Raw genomic sequence first — 14,278 nt, forward strand, 5'->3', positions numbered from 1 at the left:
GCTCCACTGTCTAGTATTGCCATCGTCTTCACTCCTTGGAATTCAACTGGTAAGGTTGTATTCCCCTCTTCACCTTCGCAATACTCTCCGACCTTGTTTAAGGGTACAGGCTTAGCGTTCTTTTGTGGTTTGCTCAGCTCCTCTATGCTCTCTTGCAATCTCGATGTTGGATCTTTTATCCCGAATTTCTCCAAGCATTTTCCTACAGTGGTCCACATATGTGGTCTTAGCCTCAAAAGCTCAGCTAGAGTGATAGTGCATGTCACTGGTGTTGACAAAATCTCTATCAATCCTTGCAAGTCCATGACTTTTTCTGATGAGATTTTTCGTGAGGGAAGTGCTCTAATCTCGGATTTTGCTTCATACTCTCCTAAGTATGAAGGTAAGGTTTTCAGTGAATGAGGTTTGCTCTCCATTGTTCTAACAGAGCCCCCTTCTCCCCAGTAAGATTGCAGATCCAAGTCCACTTGAGATCCTGCCTCAAATTCCACTATGGGAAGATTCCTGATGTCCTTTTCCCAATTTGTCTGATTAGCTTGGCAACTTAGCTCGTTTGCAAGTTTGCCTCTCTCACTTGTTTCCAAAATTCATTGTAATCCTCATCTTTTCCGTAAATCCTCTGTATAACTGGATGAAAACTCTCTATCTCCTGATCGGTTGTGTTCAATACTATGCGGTCATCCTTTTGTGTATTTTCAGGCTTTTGTGCACTGGGAGTCTTTTCAGCTACCCGTGAAACGATAGTCTCTTGCTGAATTGGGTTTTCCTTCCCACAATTCATTGTTTCTTTTGGTGGTTCTAATAAGGCTTGTGCAGTCTCGATCAATCTCTGGCACATTTCAAGTCTCTGCTTTTCCAATTCCGCGTTTGGGTATGTCATCCACCTCTGTTCTTGTGTTTGGTTGTTCTTTAACCTAGCTTCGTAAGCTCTCATCAGTGCGTCCAATGGTTCGTGTACTTTGTCGACTAGCACTGATCCCTCTGAGCTTAAGCTCGTTGTTTCTTTGATACTCTTTTGTTTCGTTCTTTCCGGGCTCATCTCTTGTTTCCCGTTTTGACTCTCAAGTTTTTCTAATCTAGCTTTAGTTTGCTTTAGTTCCTCAGCTAGAATAGCGTCTTCACGTTCTTTTCTCAACTTCATGCGTGCTTTTCTAGCTTTCCATGTGTTTTTTTGACTCCGCGGTCCTTGACTAGCCACTTCAGTCGCTAACTTTCCATTCTCAGGTTCTCTAGTGGTTTTCTTAGCTTGAGCTCTAGTAACAACTTGCGTTGGTATCAGAGTTTCATTTTCAGACCCACTGCTGGTAGGAATAGTTTCTAACATATTCAATGTCGTCTTTTGCACTTTGTTTGGATTCTTTGAACAATCCTCAATGAAGTGAGTAACCCCACACTCAGTGCAATAAGCGTTTATTCTAATGATTTCCGTATGTGGGCAAACATTCATCAGATGGTCACCTCCACACTTGTAACAGGGTCCTAGTGCTGGTCTTGGTCCTACCTGATTCGTCCTTTGTGGATAGGATGGTCTCTGTCCTGCTAACCCTCCATGAGCTATGAACATCAAGGTTCTTGCGTCCATATTGTATCTCTCTTCATCAGAAGCACTTGTAACTGTTGGTGTTCCAACATTCCCCATCATGCCCCATGGTTCTGGTTGTTTTGGTTCTTCTGGTGGGTAATACACTGTCGGAGACATGTGTGCACCCGATTCTTCGTAATAGGCTTGAGCAGGCACTAAGGCTTGTTCGTCCTAATTCTCTAAGGTTGGTGCATATCTAATGCCCACTGGTCTTGCTCCTGGTAAAGGTGGTTGTTGTCCCAATACCAGTTGCGGTCTTTCTATCCCCATAGGTCCCGGTACATTTCCCGTTGGGTATCGAGGTACTGGATGTATCTGAGGTGGTGCTAATTGAGCAGGAGGTGCATACTGGCGCTCCCTTACATACCCTTTGTTGTAATAACACTCCTCTGTTGGATGATTTGTCCATTTTTGTTCAATAGCACACCATTTCAGTGGTTTTGGCAATGGTTTTTGGTATGGTGCCATCCTTTTTAGAGCATCTTCTATCATTTGCTCTACATTTGGCATGGTTGTTGTTTGAACATTCTTCTTAGTGGTAGTCTCGCTCGCTACGGAGGAGGAGCTACTGGATGCAAAATCTGTATTCGCTGACACCTCTCCATAAATCGTACAGTTATCCACTAAGTACAATGCCTCTCTCGTTACTTGCTCGAAACTTGTACAAGCTTTCAAGTGCAAGTCCTTCTTGAGAGTGTCGTTCCTCAGTCCCTCAATAAAGAGAACAGATAGTCTGTCATCTTGTGGTCGTTCACGTACTGGACATCTCTCAATGTATTGTTTGAAGCGAAGTGAAGCTTCCTTCACCTTTTCGTGTTCTCTCTGTTTAAAAGCATATATTTGTGAGACCGTATTGTGCTTAATCTCTCGTTTTGAGAATTCCTCAGCAAACTCTCTTAGCAAATGGTCAATGTCATGGAATCCCCCTATGTTCATTGGTTGAAACCATGTCAATGCAGTACCTTCTAGAGTAATACCAAATCCCTCGTATTGTGTATGGAAATCTGTTATCTGCTCAGCTCTTAAGACTTGCTTAAAGAGTGACACATGTGCATACGGATCTCCTGAACCACCATACTTCTTTGGCATACACTTGGCTACTTGAGATGGTCTCATACGTCTATGATCTGCTACCAATCTCATTGCTCCTGTGTCTCGGCTAAAGCTTTCTCTAGCATCATGGACTTCATGGGTTACCCTTGTCGGTTCCTCTGCCCTGAATCTACTACTGGGAGGTCAATGTGATGGTTCCACTTCAAACCTTGGACCTGGAGTGGTATAGGTGGGGATTGGAACTGCACTACCTCGATTCGTCTCCATTGACTCTCTTGAATGTAATGATCCCATTGGTCCGAGCTTCGAGTCCCAAGGTTGACTGAAAGAGTCAGCAACCTGAGTTCTTTGTCCTCCTATTGTCATTGAGTTTTGCACTCCAGTTGTTGGTGCTGGTCTATGTGAGCTAGAAGTAACATAATACTGATGTATTGGTCCCCCAAAGTATGTATATCCTTCTAATTCTTTCTTGCCCATTGTTGAGTATTGCCTGCCATACTTATCGTAAGCGGCAATTTTTACTTCCGATCCCTCTGTGTAGGTAAAGACATAGAGTCTTTTTTTGTCTGTCAACTCTCCGGTGTAGGGTTCTTCACATCTATAATAGAGATCTTGCTCCCCATTATTATATTTGTATAGCCTCACATAGATGTTATCAGTGTTGATCCTTGTAGTTTCATTCTCTCTTCTTAACCTCGCATTAGGGCAGTTCATTATTGGTGCTTTCTCCTCGAGTTCTTCATCTATTTTGGCTTTGGTGCCCATCAATCCCCACTTGTCCACAATGTTAGGGTTTAGGACTACCAAGTACATGGTACCCTCGTCATCTAGATATCTATCTCCGCTATAGCTCACAGGCACTAAGTCCTTGAACTCACTAGGTCTCTCTTCTATCTTTACACAATAGCGGTCCATTCCATCTTTGTAGATCTTTGCACCTTGCTCATTGTCGTACTAATATTTTATGAACAATAGCTTCATTGTGGCGGAAGGGTTTGATGATCCTGCTGCCATATTTTCTCTGTTGTTCCTGTTCGAGTGTTCGGTGAAAATCTTGTAAGACCTCTCCGAAGAAGTATCAGAAACACTTCCTTCAAAGATCGGCTCTAATGGTTGCACCCAACTTTGGTTTACACTTCCCTCGGTTGATATGACACTTGCTGGTTCCCCTTGTTTTGGTTGATTATTCCGGAGATTCCTGCCCGATCTCAAATTCATCAATTCCCCTAAAGGACTGTAACTTTTCCGTCTCGGCAATTTGTTTTCCCCAAGTTTTTGTGGTCAGAATTGATCCAAACTGACTGATACTTGGTCAATTCTTTAATCTTGTCAGTTGGACAACTTCTGTTTCATCAAGTGAGAATTTTGTCGCAGTTATGCTGAAAAAGACATTATACGCGTATGATGTCTTTTTTCACAGATTTTGACTATTTTGGTTATGCTCACTCTCAGTGGCCCCTGTATGCTCTGTTCACTCACAAAATTCAGTTTGAACTCTGTTTGAGCAAGTTATGGCTAATTTAGGCTTTTCTTGGCAATTTTCCGCTTTTGACTTGTTTTTTGGGTCAATTGTGATCCAAATGGGATGAAACTTGAAATATAACCTCTAGACAGCTATTACAATGGATCTGTGTTAGCAAAGTATCAAAATATGTCCAAAATTAGGTCAAAGACATCATACGCGTATGATGTCTTTTTCATCAATTTGGGTCCAAACTTGATATTTATGCTTCCTACAGTGCCTGTAACAATCTTGTCAGGTCAGATATCAAAAATAAGCAGTGGATGTGCCAAAAGACATTATACGCGTATGATGTCTTTTGTCCCAGATTTTGACTATTTTTGGTTTTAAGCCTTCTCCAATGTTTATAATTGAGTTTCAAGTGTTTTTGTCAGGTTTGAATGTAAAAACAAGATCTGAATCCAAAATTTCCTATTCTTTGCGTTTCTTGGACTCCGACTTGTCTTTTTGGGTTTCTTTGAGTGTTAATGCTCTTGTTTTAAGTTGATCTTAGGGTAAAACCCCCCTTCTAAACACTCTGGCAATGTCAAATTTTCCATTTTAGTCTCTGTTTAGGTCCTAAGACATCATACGCGTATGATGTCTAAAGTTGCAGATTTCCAGTTTTTCAGCACAGAACTCTTCCAATAGCTCTTTTAAGTGCTCAGCAACAATCAGTTACACAGAAAATTTTTCTGAACTTTGTTTATTGCATATTTCACGACCAAAGCGACTTTTTCAGTGATCTAACATGCAATCAAACACATCAAGCAAATAGAACACCAATTGATAGCTCTAGATCAGGATCAAATCAGGCCCTACCTAAGCTACTTCTAATCATAAAATGGATTTTTTTCAATTGAAAATATAAAGAGATTTACTACCACACAAGGAGTAGCAAATGCTTTTTATGTCAACAACCACTTAAACACCATCAAAAACAATCTAATCTAAACTAAACTAAAAATACTGTCAACACGGAAGACCCAGGAATACCCCACTTCCTAGTATCTCTCGAGACCTTCGGAGTCCACCACTCCTAGATCTTTTCTAACTAAAGTATACAAAGTAGTTTATATGACTCACCTCGTAGGATTAGTCTAAGGTCACCTACTTAGGGCTCTCGTCCCCGGCAACGGCGCCAAATGTTAAGGCGGTTACGCCGCTAGCGGAAGCTAAATAGCGAGAACTCAACCAACAACAGAATTTGTCAGACGAGGACGGAGCTTGACCCGCAGGCGCATGGAAACAACTAGGTGGATGTCAAATCACCTACTCGACCTTCTAATGACAATCACTACTAAGGAAATCAAATCTAAGTTTTAAAACACGCAAGTGACTGAAATCCGTACTACGAACGAATGCTATACGAAACAGGATCTAGAATCATTGAATCGATCTCAAACTCAAGGGGAAGTCTATACACTAGGTAAGAACAACACCCTAAAGACTTGAACTGCAAAATCAACCTATAACCACTCCGTGCGGCAAACGCGTATGAAGACAGGCCAAAAAATACAGGTGACCGAAACTTGACCCCGATGGTACTAATGCGTAGCTCTACTCGTTGTGGTTCTATAGATATGTTGCACGCTCTATTCCGACACACGAGTTGGAAGAAAACTCACACCGAAGCTCGTAGGAACTTACCACACATAGAAGCCGATAGCGCGCACTCTTGGTATCTGTGCGTAGCTCTCGCCGTTGCTAACACAATGGCGGTGTCACTTCTCTAATGGCGGCCCCGTAGCTCACGTAGCAAGAAGATAAGACTCTCTCTCTCTCTCTCTCTCTCTCTCTCTCTCTCTCTCTCTCTCTCTCTCTCTCTCTCTCTCTCTCTCTCTCTCTCTCTCTCTCTCTCTCTCTCTCTCTCTCTCTCTCTCAGACACAGTCACGGCGCTCAAAAACTCACTTTGATTAATAATTCAATCTCTTAGGTTACAAAACTTTGGCTTATATACCTCAGCCTTGGAGGTGAGAACATCTCTAATTATTTACATCAACAGGTGAAATTACTTCGGGATTACAAGCTGGAAACTCAATTGAGTCCCGTTACTTAATGAATGGTTCAAATCAAAATTAATGTCGGAAAGACATTTATTACAATCAATGGTTACAAAATGATGGGTGTGAGCAAAAATGTGGGTGTGATCCTCTGCTGGCTCAACACTATGGGATGGATGTGCTTGAAGAAAGTCCACAATACTACATGGAGGACTATTGGGGACAAGTCGAACCTGTATATCAAGTAGCTGGTCTTGCAGCAAGAGGCCAAAATATCAATTACACTGCTAAGAGACCACCTCTTCAATTCTATGAGTGTGGAGGTCCACATCGTGTAGCTGAGAGTCCTATTAGGCTACAAAAGAACGCCACACTAATGCAAACCAATCAAGCGAGCACATCTACAATATTGCCAATACTCATGTGTAATCGATGTGGCATAGATCATTTGATTTCCCAATGTCCAAATAATCCAAATGCACCAAAGATCACGCCATTAAATTTGATTGAAGTTACTAAGGAGCCATCACAAAGTACACTTGTGATACCAGTAAACGTACTCACACGATCGACACTCCAAAAACAAAATTATATTCTTGAGGAAAGAGACACGGCATCAATTGGGCCAATCTCAGAAAAATAAGAAAACACGAAGAAAGAGATCGCAAAAAGCAACGAAGTCAGACCCAGTTCAAAGAACAACATAGGGACTGGTGACGACCCCATATATATAAACGACGCTGAAGAGGATTCTGATTCAGGTGAAACCATGGAGACCAAAACCACCATGAATATAGAAACCAACAAGGAAGATCTTCATGAGCCACAATGGCAAGGATTTAAGAAGAAGATGGGAACTTATCCAAAGCCTACAGAGGAGATTGAGCGAGTCAAGCAATTAAGGAGTTTGGTAGAAGATACCCAAAGGGATCTAGAACCAGCACCTAGGCAGATCCAGATTACAGACACTGTGTTCCCTACGCATCATCAACCTCACCAAGTCCATAGACCCTTAGCCATACCTAGTGTCATCCAAGAAGAAAGTGACTTAAAGTCATGGGAAAGTGGGCGTACTCACTTCTTGATGGAAAGAATGTTTACAGAGGGGCTACTTGATCCTATCAAAGAAATGGAGATCCCATCTTCCCCACGTCAAGGGACTCAAGGCCAAAAGGTGTCGTTAAACATTTCCAAATTGATGGATTTCATGTCTTCAAAAGTTAGAACCACCATTATGTCCAAACTATATAAAGACCCTGAGCTAGTATCAGCTCTTTGAGCCTTCCTCAATGGAGAACTAAAGTTTGGGCTACCACAATTTGCCCAGATGGATGGAGCTGGGGAGATGCCAAGAGAGGAGGAACACTTAGATCCACAACCCAACCTAGATGAGAACCTTGTTATAGAAATACATGTTAACAAGTTGGGACAATACTTTGAGGGTGATGAATCCAATGCGACCATACCAATCACTACTAAGGGATTAATTGTGAAGAGAATTCTTGATGGTGGCGATGGGGTTAGCATTGTGACTAAAAGTTGTTGGGAAACTATGGGAAGACCTCACCTTGTGACCACAACCATAGTAGTGAAGATGGCCAATGGGTCTATTGTTAAACCTATTGGGATGCTAGAAGATCTCAAGATCAAGGTCTTTAGACATAAAATAAGGATTACCGTCATTGTTATGGATTTCTCCAAAAACACTATGGCATCGAAAATGATCTTAGGACGTCCTTTCATGAGGGAAGCAAGAATAGTGCATGACTAGTCTAAAAACCATGTCTACTTGCAGTTCCAAGATTCTATCATTCGAGTGGATCTTGTAACTGGTCGAGCACATCCTCTAGGAAACGCGTTTATAATTGATCATAGATCTGACACCACAATTCACTCCGCCCCATCGCAGTATTGCTACACGTGTAAAGCGGACACTGATGTTGGGGAAGATTCTTCTTATATGGATGTACTACCTGGGATGACTGAGTCGGACAATGTGGATTGGGTCCACCTAGCAGCAACCATAGATACTTGGGGTAACACCTGAGGGGGATGAAATGCCCGTACCCTTAAATATGCTACAAGCAATGCATATAGCTTCTGACAAGACTCATCCTCATATAACAAAGAAAACATACAAGTGGGTCCCTAAAGCTTCTTTAGCAACCATAGCTAGTGCTATAAAAAAAAAAATCCTTGTAAGAAACGTACCATTCGCTCCAAGAAAAGTAAGAAAATGTTGCGATGGATTCCTAAAAAACTATTGGAAGCCGAAGGCTACTATCAAGGAAATTATCAAATCTGAGTGCCAAAACGTAGATTGTGTTCTTACCTGTCACCTGACCCATGTGCGCACAATCCTGTAGCCCCAAAACGAATTGACGATCGTGGAAAGAAAATAATCACAAAATGCTACACACCCGCTCCAAAGCTAGTTTGGGTACCAAAGAAAGAACAATTTTTTCCACCTAGCTCAGGAAGGGGGGAGTCCCATGAAGCTTCTAGATCCTCATGTAATGCATCCATAGAGGTAAAAGCTTCTCCACATTCTCCACCTACAATAGTGGACCTCCATAAAGCTACAAAGGAATCCACACCTCCCAGTATTCAAGAATCACCTGATGAACCACTTCAAGTTCGATCGTGGGAGAGTACCTTACCACCCTTTCAACTCGACGAGGCACCTAAGGTAATAGAAAACTACTAGCAAAAATCCTCACCTATTACCAACTGGAACAATTGGTAATAGGTGAGGATAGTGGACCTCCATAAAGCTACAAAGGAATCCATACCTCCCAGTATTCAAGAATCACCTGATGAACCACTTCAAGTTCGATCGTGGGAGAGTACCTTACCACCCTTTCAACTCGACGAGGCACCTAAGGTAATAGAAAACTAATGGCAAAAATCCTCACCTATTACCAACTGGAACAATTGGTTTCAAAGGGTGACGAACACATTTCAAACAGTATGATCTACCCAAGGAAGGGGGGAGTGTTTGCTGACAGTCATCATTCACTCACTCCCCTCTCAACCTTCTTTCCCTGACATCTCAATCACCAATCTTAGGGAATGTATATATAAAGCTTTATACTCACAAAAAAGAAAAAAAGTAACGAGCGAGAGAAATTAGCAAACGAGTATGCACAATAAAAGTCAAAACATTGACCCAGACCTACACATTCACATCCGGTATATTGAAACAAAAACCTATGTCATAAAAATCTTTGATCCTCATCACTCGCGTGATGGAGGGTAGGTAAGATTAGTACGATAGGAGTGTTTTTGTTTTAGAGTTTAGTGATTAGCAAAGTACCTTTTCCCACTGATGTGCCTCCTAGAGGTATTCTTTGTGTTTCCTAGTGTGTATAGGAACATGTTGCTGTTGTTAGGATTTGGACTTTCATGAAATGTCTCTCGTTCACACTTCAAATCAAGCGCGACCATCAACACAAACAGGTGTTTCTTGTCCATTAACATTGCCCCTTATCTTTTTGCATCCTATTTGTCTGCTTTAATTGTGATTGGTAGCATAACATTCAACGCATTTATCTTAGTGTGCTTATCGTAGTATGCATTTATCATAGCCCAAGTGTGAATGGGACAAGCTCATATAAAAGTCAACTAAACCTAAAATTCACTCATTCTCTCATTTGTGCAATTGAAGAGTGCTCTTGCTCCATCTCCATCTTCTTCTTCTTCATCTCCTTGTGTGTGTGTATGCGTGAGAGAGAGAGAGAGAGTGTGTGTGCGATCGAGCATTACGACCACGGAACGGCGGCGGTGAAGCGGTTGAGCGTGGCATAGCGGCGTCTCCTTCTTCTTCGCAGCAAGGAATCCTCCACGACAGGAAGCGTAGAGCGGTGAGTGACACACCAACGCCATCTTTGAGCTTACTAGTTTAGGCTTGTTGTGTGCTTGGAGCCATTTGTGGCTCGCACATGGTGTATCGGCAAGTTCCTTGCATTAACACGTGCGACATACACGCACACTTAGCTACCGTTAATGTCGGCAATAAAAATTATATCAGTAGTATGGCATTAAGACCATAAACAAGGTTAAAGGGTGTAGCATTTAAAGCTGTTTTGAATGAAACTCGATAAGCCCATAGAGTGGCATGCAGATTCATTTTCCAATCTGTCTGTCTTGAACTAACCACTTTAGTCAATACCAAGCTAAGAATTTTATTTGTATGCTCATCTTGTCCACTTGCTTGTGGGTGATAGGGAGCCAATCTGTTATGGATGACCATAAATTCATTAAGAAGATACTCAATTACCTCATTGAGGAAATGAGTTCCCCTATCACTGACAATTTCTATTGGCAGTCCATATCTTGTGAACACATTCTCATACAATAATGCGGCTATGGTTCTTGCATCATTCTTTTGAGTTGCTTTAGCCTCGGCCCACTTGGTCAATGTATTATTGTCCTTCTCTCTCTCATTTAAACATCATCCTACATCTGACAAACACTCTGACATTCACAAAATTCCGCCATTGCTACAAACTTCGGTACTGACTTGCAAAACAGACTCTGGGAAGACTCGCTACTTCCTTTATGCATTTAGAATAAGACATTGATGAGAATACAAAAAGAGAGAAAAGACAACAATGTTGACCAAAAAAATTTCATTCCCTTAATCCCGCAGGAATCTACCATTACATCTTCTTCATCATCGTAACTGAAAACTGCCTATTGCCAAACACTTCTTGACATAAATAAAACATCCCTACACTTAAGATCCCAAAAGACACACCCCATATTAAGGTTCATTACATAGTAACTTTTAAAGTCAAAATCCTACTCCGCCGAGGTGTAGCCTGAACACTTGGCACAGCCCGGTGGCTTGAGCCATAGGCTGACCTCGGACCCATGATCCCTTGATCCATGTTCAGCCGCTTTGATTGTCTGGATCCAGTCCCTGCTTCTGCTCTACTGCAACAATTGCATCCTCTACCACAGGTAACTGTACTGCCAGCGGTTCTACATCCACCTCAACCACAAGAAGTGAACCTTCTACTACTCTCTCCATGCTACCCTCATGTTGTTCCTCTTCATTTGCAGCTTGTGGTCCCTTTTGAACACTAGTCTGCTGCTCCATCAGTTGCTTGCGGATTGATTCCAATTGCATTTCCAACTCAGCATTCCGCTCACGCGGCGCGACATTCTCCTCACGGACAGTATGCTCTCCAGAAGCTTCAAACCACGACTTGTACCTATCAATCGGCTTTGCCATGTGTTCTTGAAGAAGCCTTGCTGCTTGGTGCCACAATTCCTTGGTGTAATCAAACACCTCTTTCTTCAAAACATCCACATCTGCATCAGAAATCAAAACCCCTGTGACACCCTGGCCATCCAAAGTGGCCCTCTCCAAATCCACCAATGGAGTTAACCTATTCATCAAGAAATTGTTATCTGCAATAAGATGTGCAATCTTATCCTCCACTTCATGAAAGTGCTTCTCTGTGGTCTCCTTAAGCCCATCAGCTCATATCTGAGACTCTTGTACAGTTCTTGCCATCTCAGAAATCCAATTACGCATATCCGCGCTGACCCGAGCTAACTCCTCTTGTAAGAATGTCTTCTCCTTCAATACTTCATCCACCTGGCTTTGCAGCTGACCGACTTCACACTTCAAGCTATCAATGCGTTCCCGAGGGTGAGGATCATAGCCTCCTGATTGCAAATAATCCGATTCAAGTCCGACAAACTCTGAACAGCATCTTGAATTGAGAACACCCCATCCACTTTAACACTTGCAGGTTCAGCAAAAGGGGTTGTTTTAAAGGCCTGTGTCAGCGGGGTCTGTTCCCCTGAACCCTCGCAAACTTTCCGCGAAAACAAAGTTATAGTACGGCTCTTGATGTCGACCTTTTGCAATCCTGTCCTAGAAGGAAAAAGAGTGACCTTCCCTAATGACTGCACCTTTTCATATGTGCCAACTGCTAACTTACTTCCTTGGCCCAATGCAGATTTAAGCCTGTCCCCACTTGGCATATCCCAATCCAACTTCCGACGCTTTGCTTCCCCCAAACTCTGCACATCCGGGCTCTTAACAAAGCTCAGTGGTGTGGGTGTGAGAGGTACCTGCAGCACATAGGAGAAAATTGCCTGCAAGTAAGGAGCTACCTTGGAAACAGACGGTGACCTCCTTTTATCCCTTGGCTCTGAAATTTGCAACCTGTCAAAAATGAAGGATGCCCAATCCACCTTCTGCCCTCGCTCTACATGATGAATTGGAGCAAACACCTCTTTGGACATATATGCGGTTTTTGCCAACAAACAAACCCTATCCAAATACCAAAATAGGTGAGTACTGTGGAGTTTGCCACAATTCCGCACCATATAATAAGCCCTACTGCCTTCTGGCTGCCCAAATTCGGACCTCATCACCGCATCTGTCACCTTATTTGCCTTGTACAAAGGGTTGTGAGCGACCTTGAAAACCTCGGCCACCAACTTTGGGGAAATATCCTTTCCCTCCATGATACGGCCAGCATTTTCCCTAAGGTGGTAAAGCTGCGACTCTGCAAATTCATTCTTCTCCCAAAGAGCCCATGGTAAGCATGCATATTCATAAAATCCAACCCGGTGCAGCCATACCTTAGTATCATGATCATGAACATCAAACATCTCGTCGACCTCCATCTCCTCCACAGCATCATCTCCACCGGATTCTACCCCCTCAATGTCCTCCACGCTCTGAATACTTTCTCTGCGGGGGTGTAACAGCTCCTCCATGGCCATCTTCATTGATCGGGTCTGCGTCATCTCTTCCTCACCTAGCTCCAGCCTGCTATTTAGGCGCTGTTGATATTTTGAAGCTTTCAAAAGACATGGCGTCGCAGGAGATAGGAAACACACGCACAGTGGTAAAGCTCCTTTTGACGATGAATGCGGGATACATGCATGCAAAATGAGTGTGGCCTTTCACCTCAAATCAGGCGTTGACCACCCCATGATGGTCCTTAATCTGAAAGTGTGTGTTAATTCCCCGCACACGTGTGTTGATTGTACCACTCACTTCAAGGGAATCTCTCTTAAAAACATTCCGCCTCGCAAACTGGTGACCTCCTCGATGACATAACCCCTGGACAATACCGTCCAAGGCAATTCCACTGCGGATATTTTCCAATACCGCACTTTTGTAAAAACAAAATCCGACAACCTTCTGCAATCTGAACCCACTGTTGGACACTGTATGGCGGTTTGGGCTCCCCAAAGAGTCCACCTTGAACTCCAGCACTGGTTGTACCCATTTCACTCCAATTTCCTCAGCCTTGTTTACCATCCATCTCGAAATCTCAGGGACCTTGCCATAAAATTTCTTCATCCGAAAACCATTAACCGGTTTCACAACAGGTGTACCAAAAACATCCCTCAATCTGAATGTTCCTTGGCCTAATTCTTCTACAATTTGATAAGGCCCAAAGTATCTTAGCTTCAGTCCCGGGGAGATCACCTAAGAAAAATGTAACCTATCACGTGAGTTCAACAGAAGGGTATTTAAAGTTCTTGAAACTTACAGAAATATATATACACAAGGACATTATATTTTCAAATTTGATAAAACCTTACAGATTTTAAAAGAAAAGGGTACATTATATTCCTAACAAAATTCACAGATAAGGGGTTTTACAAACATGTCTTGAACGCACGTGATATGGTAGTTTTACTCATAGTGAACCCCCTGAGGCTTCAGTTTTCGTGGGTGTGGTCCCAACTTGGAATTGTACAACATCACCCAATCACCCTTCTCAAAAAATTTGAACTTAACCTGCCTTGCCATCCAAGCTTGTCGTCTCTTTTGTCCAATATCCGCTGCATATGCACTATGAATCCGATCCTCTTCCAACTTCAACAACTCCCTCTGTCTATGTAACACAGAATCCTCAGGACTCAGCCTATGTTGAACTGCCAACCTCAGACTTCGAATCACATACTCCATGGGAACAACAGCCTCAATCCCATAAACCAATTTGAAAGGTGTCATCCATGTGGCAACCTTATATGTTGTTCGAAACGACCATAAAGTTGAATCCAATTTGTCATCCCAATCCTTTCTATTTTCTGAGACAATCTTTGTTAGAATTCTCACTAGCACCTTGTTTGTACTCTCAGCTTGACCATTAGCC

At 42.6% G+C, this 14,278-nt stretch overlaps 1 protein-coding gene across 1 annotated transcript; it reads right to left on the minus strand.

The window, feature by feature from the left end:
• Positions 1-11,034: 11,034 nt before the first annotated feature.
• On the minus strand, positions 11,035-11,379 carry LOC147448700 (uncharacterized). Its single transcript, XM_086522434.1, has one exon. The coding sequence runs from the start codon at positions 11,377-11,379 to the stop codon at positions 11,035-11,037; it is 345 nt and encodes a 114-aa protein (XP_086378560.1).
• Between the last annotated feature and the right edge of the window lie 2,899 nt (positions 11,380-14,278).

The sequence above is a fragment of the Adiantum capillus-veneris genome, chromosome 10, assembly GCF_014529385.1.
Source record: "Adiantum capillus-veneris isolate H3 chromosome 10, ASM1452938v2, whole genome shotgun sequence".
NCBI lineage: Eukaryota > Viridiplantae > Streptophyta > Polypodiopsida > Polypodiales > Pteridaceae > Adiantum > Adiantum capillus-veneris.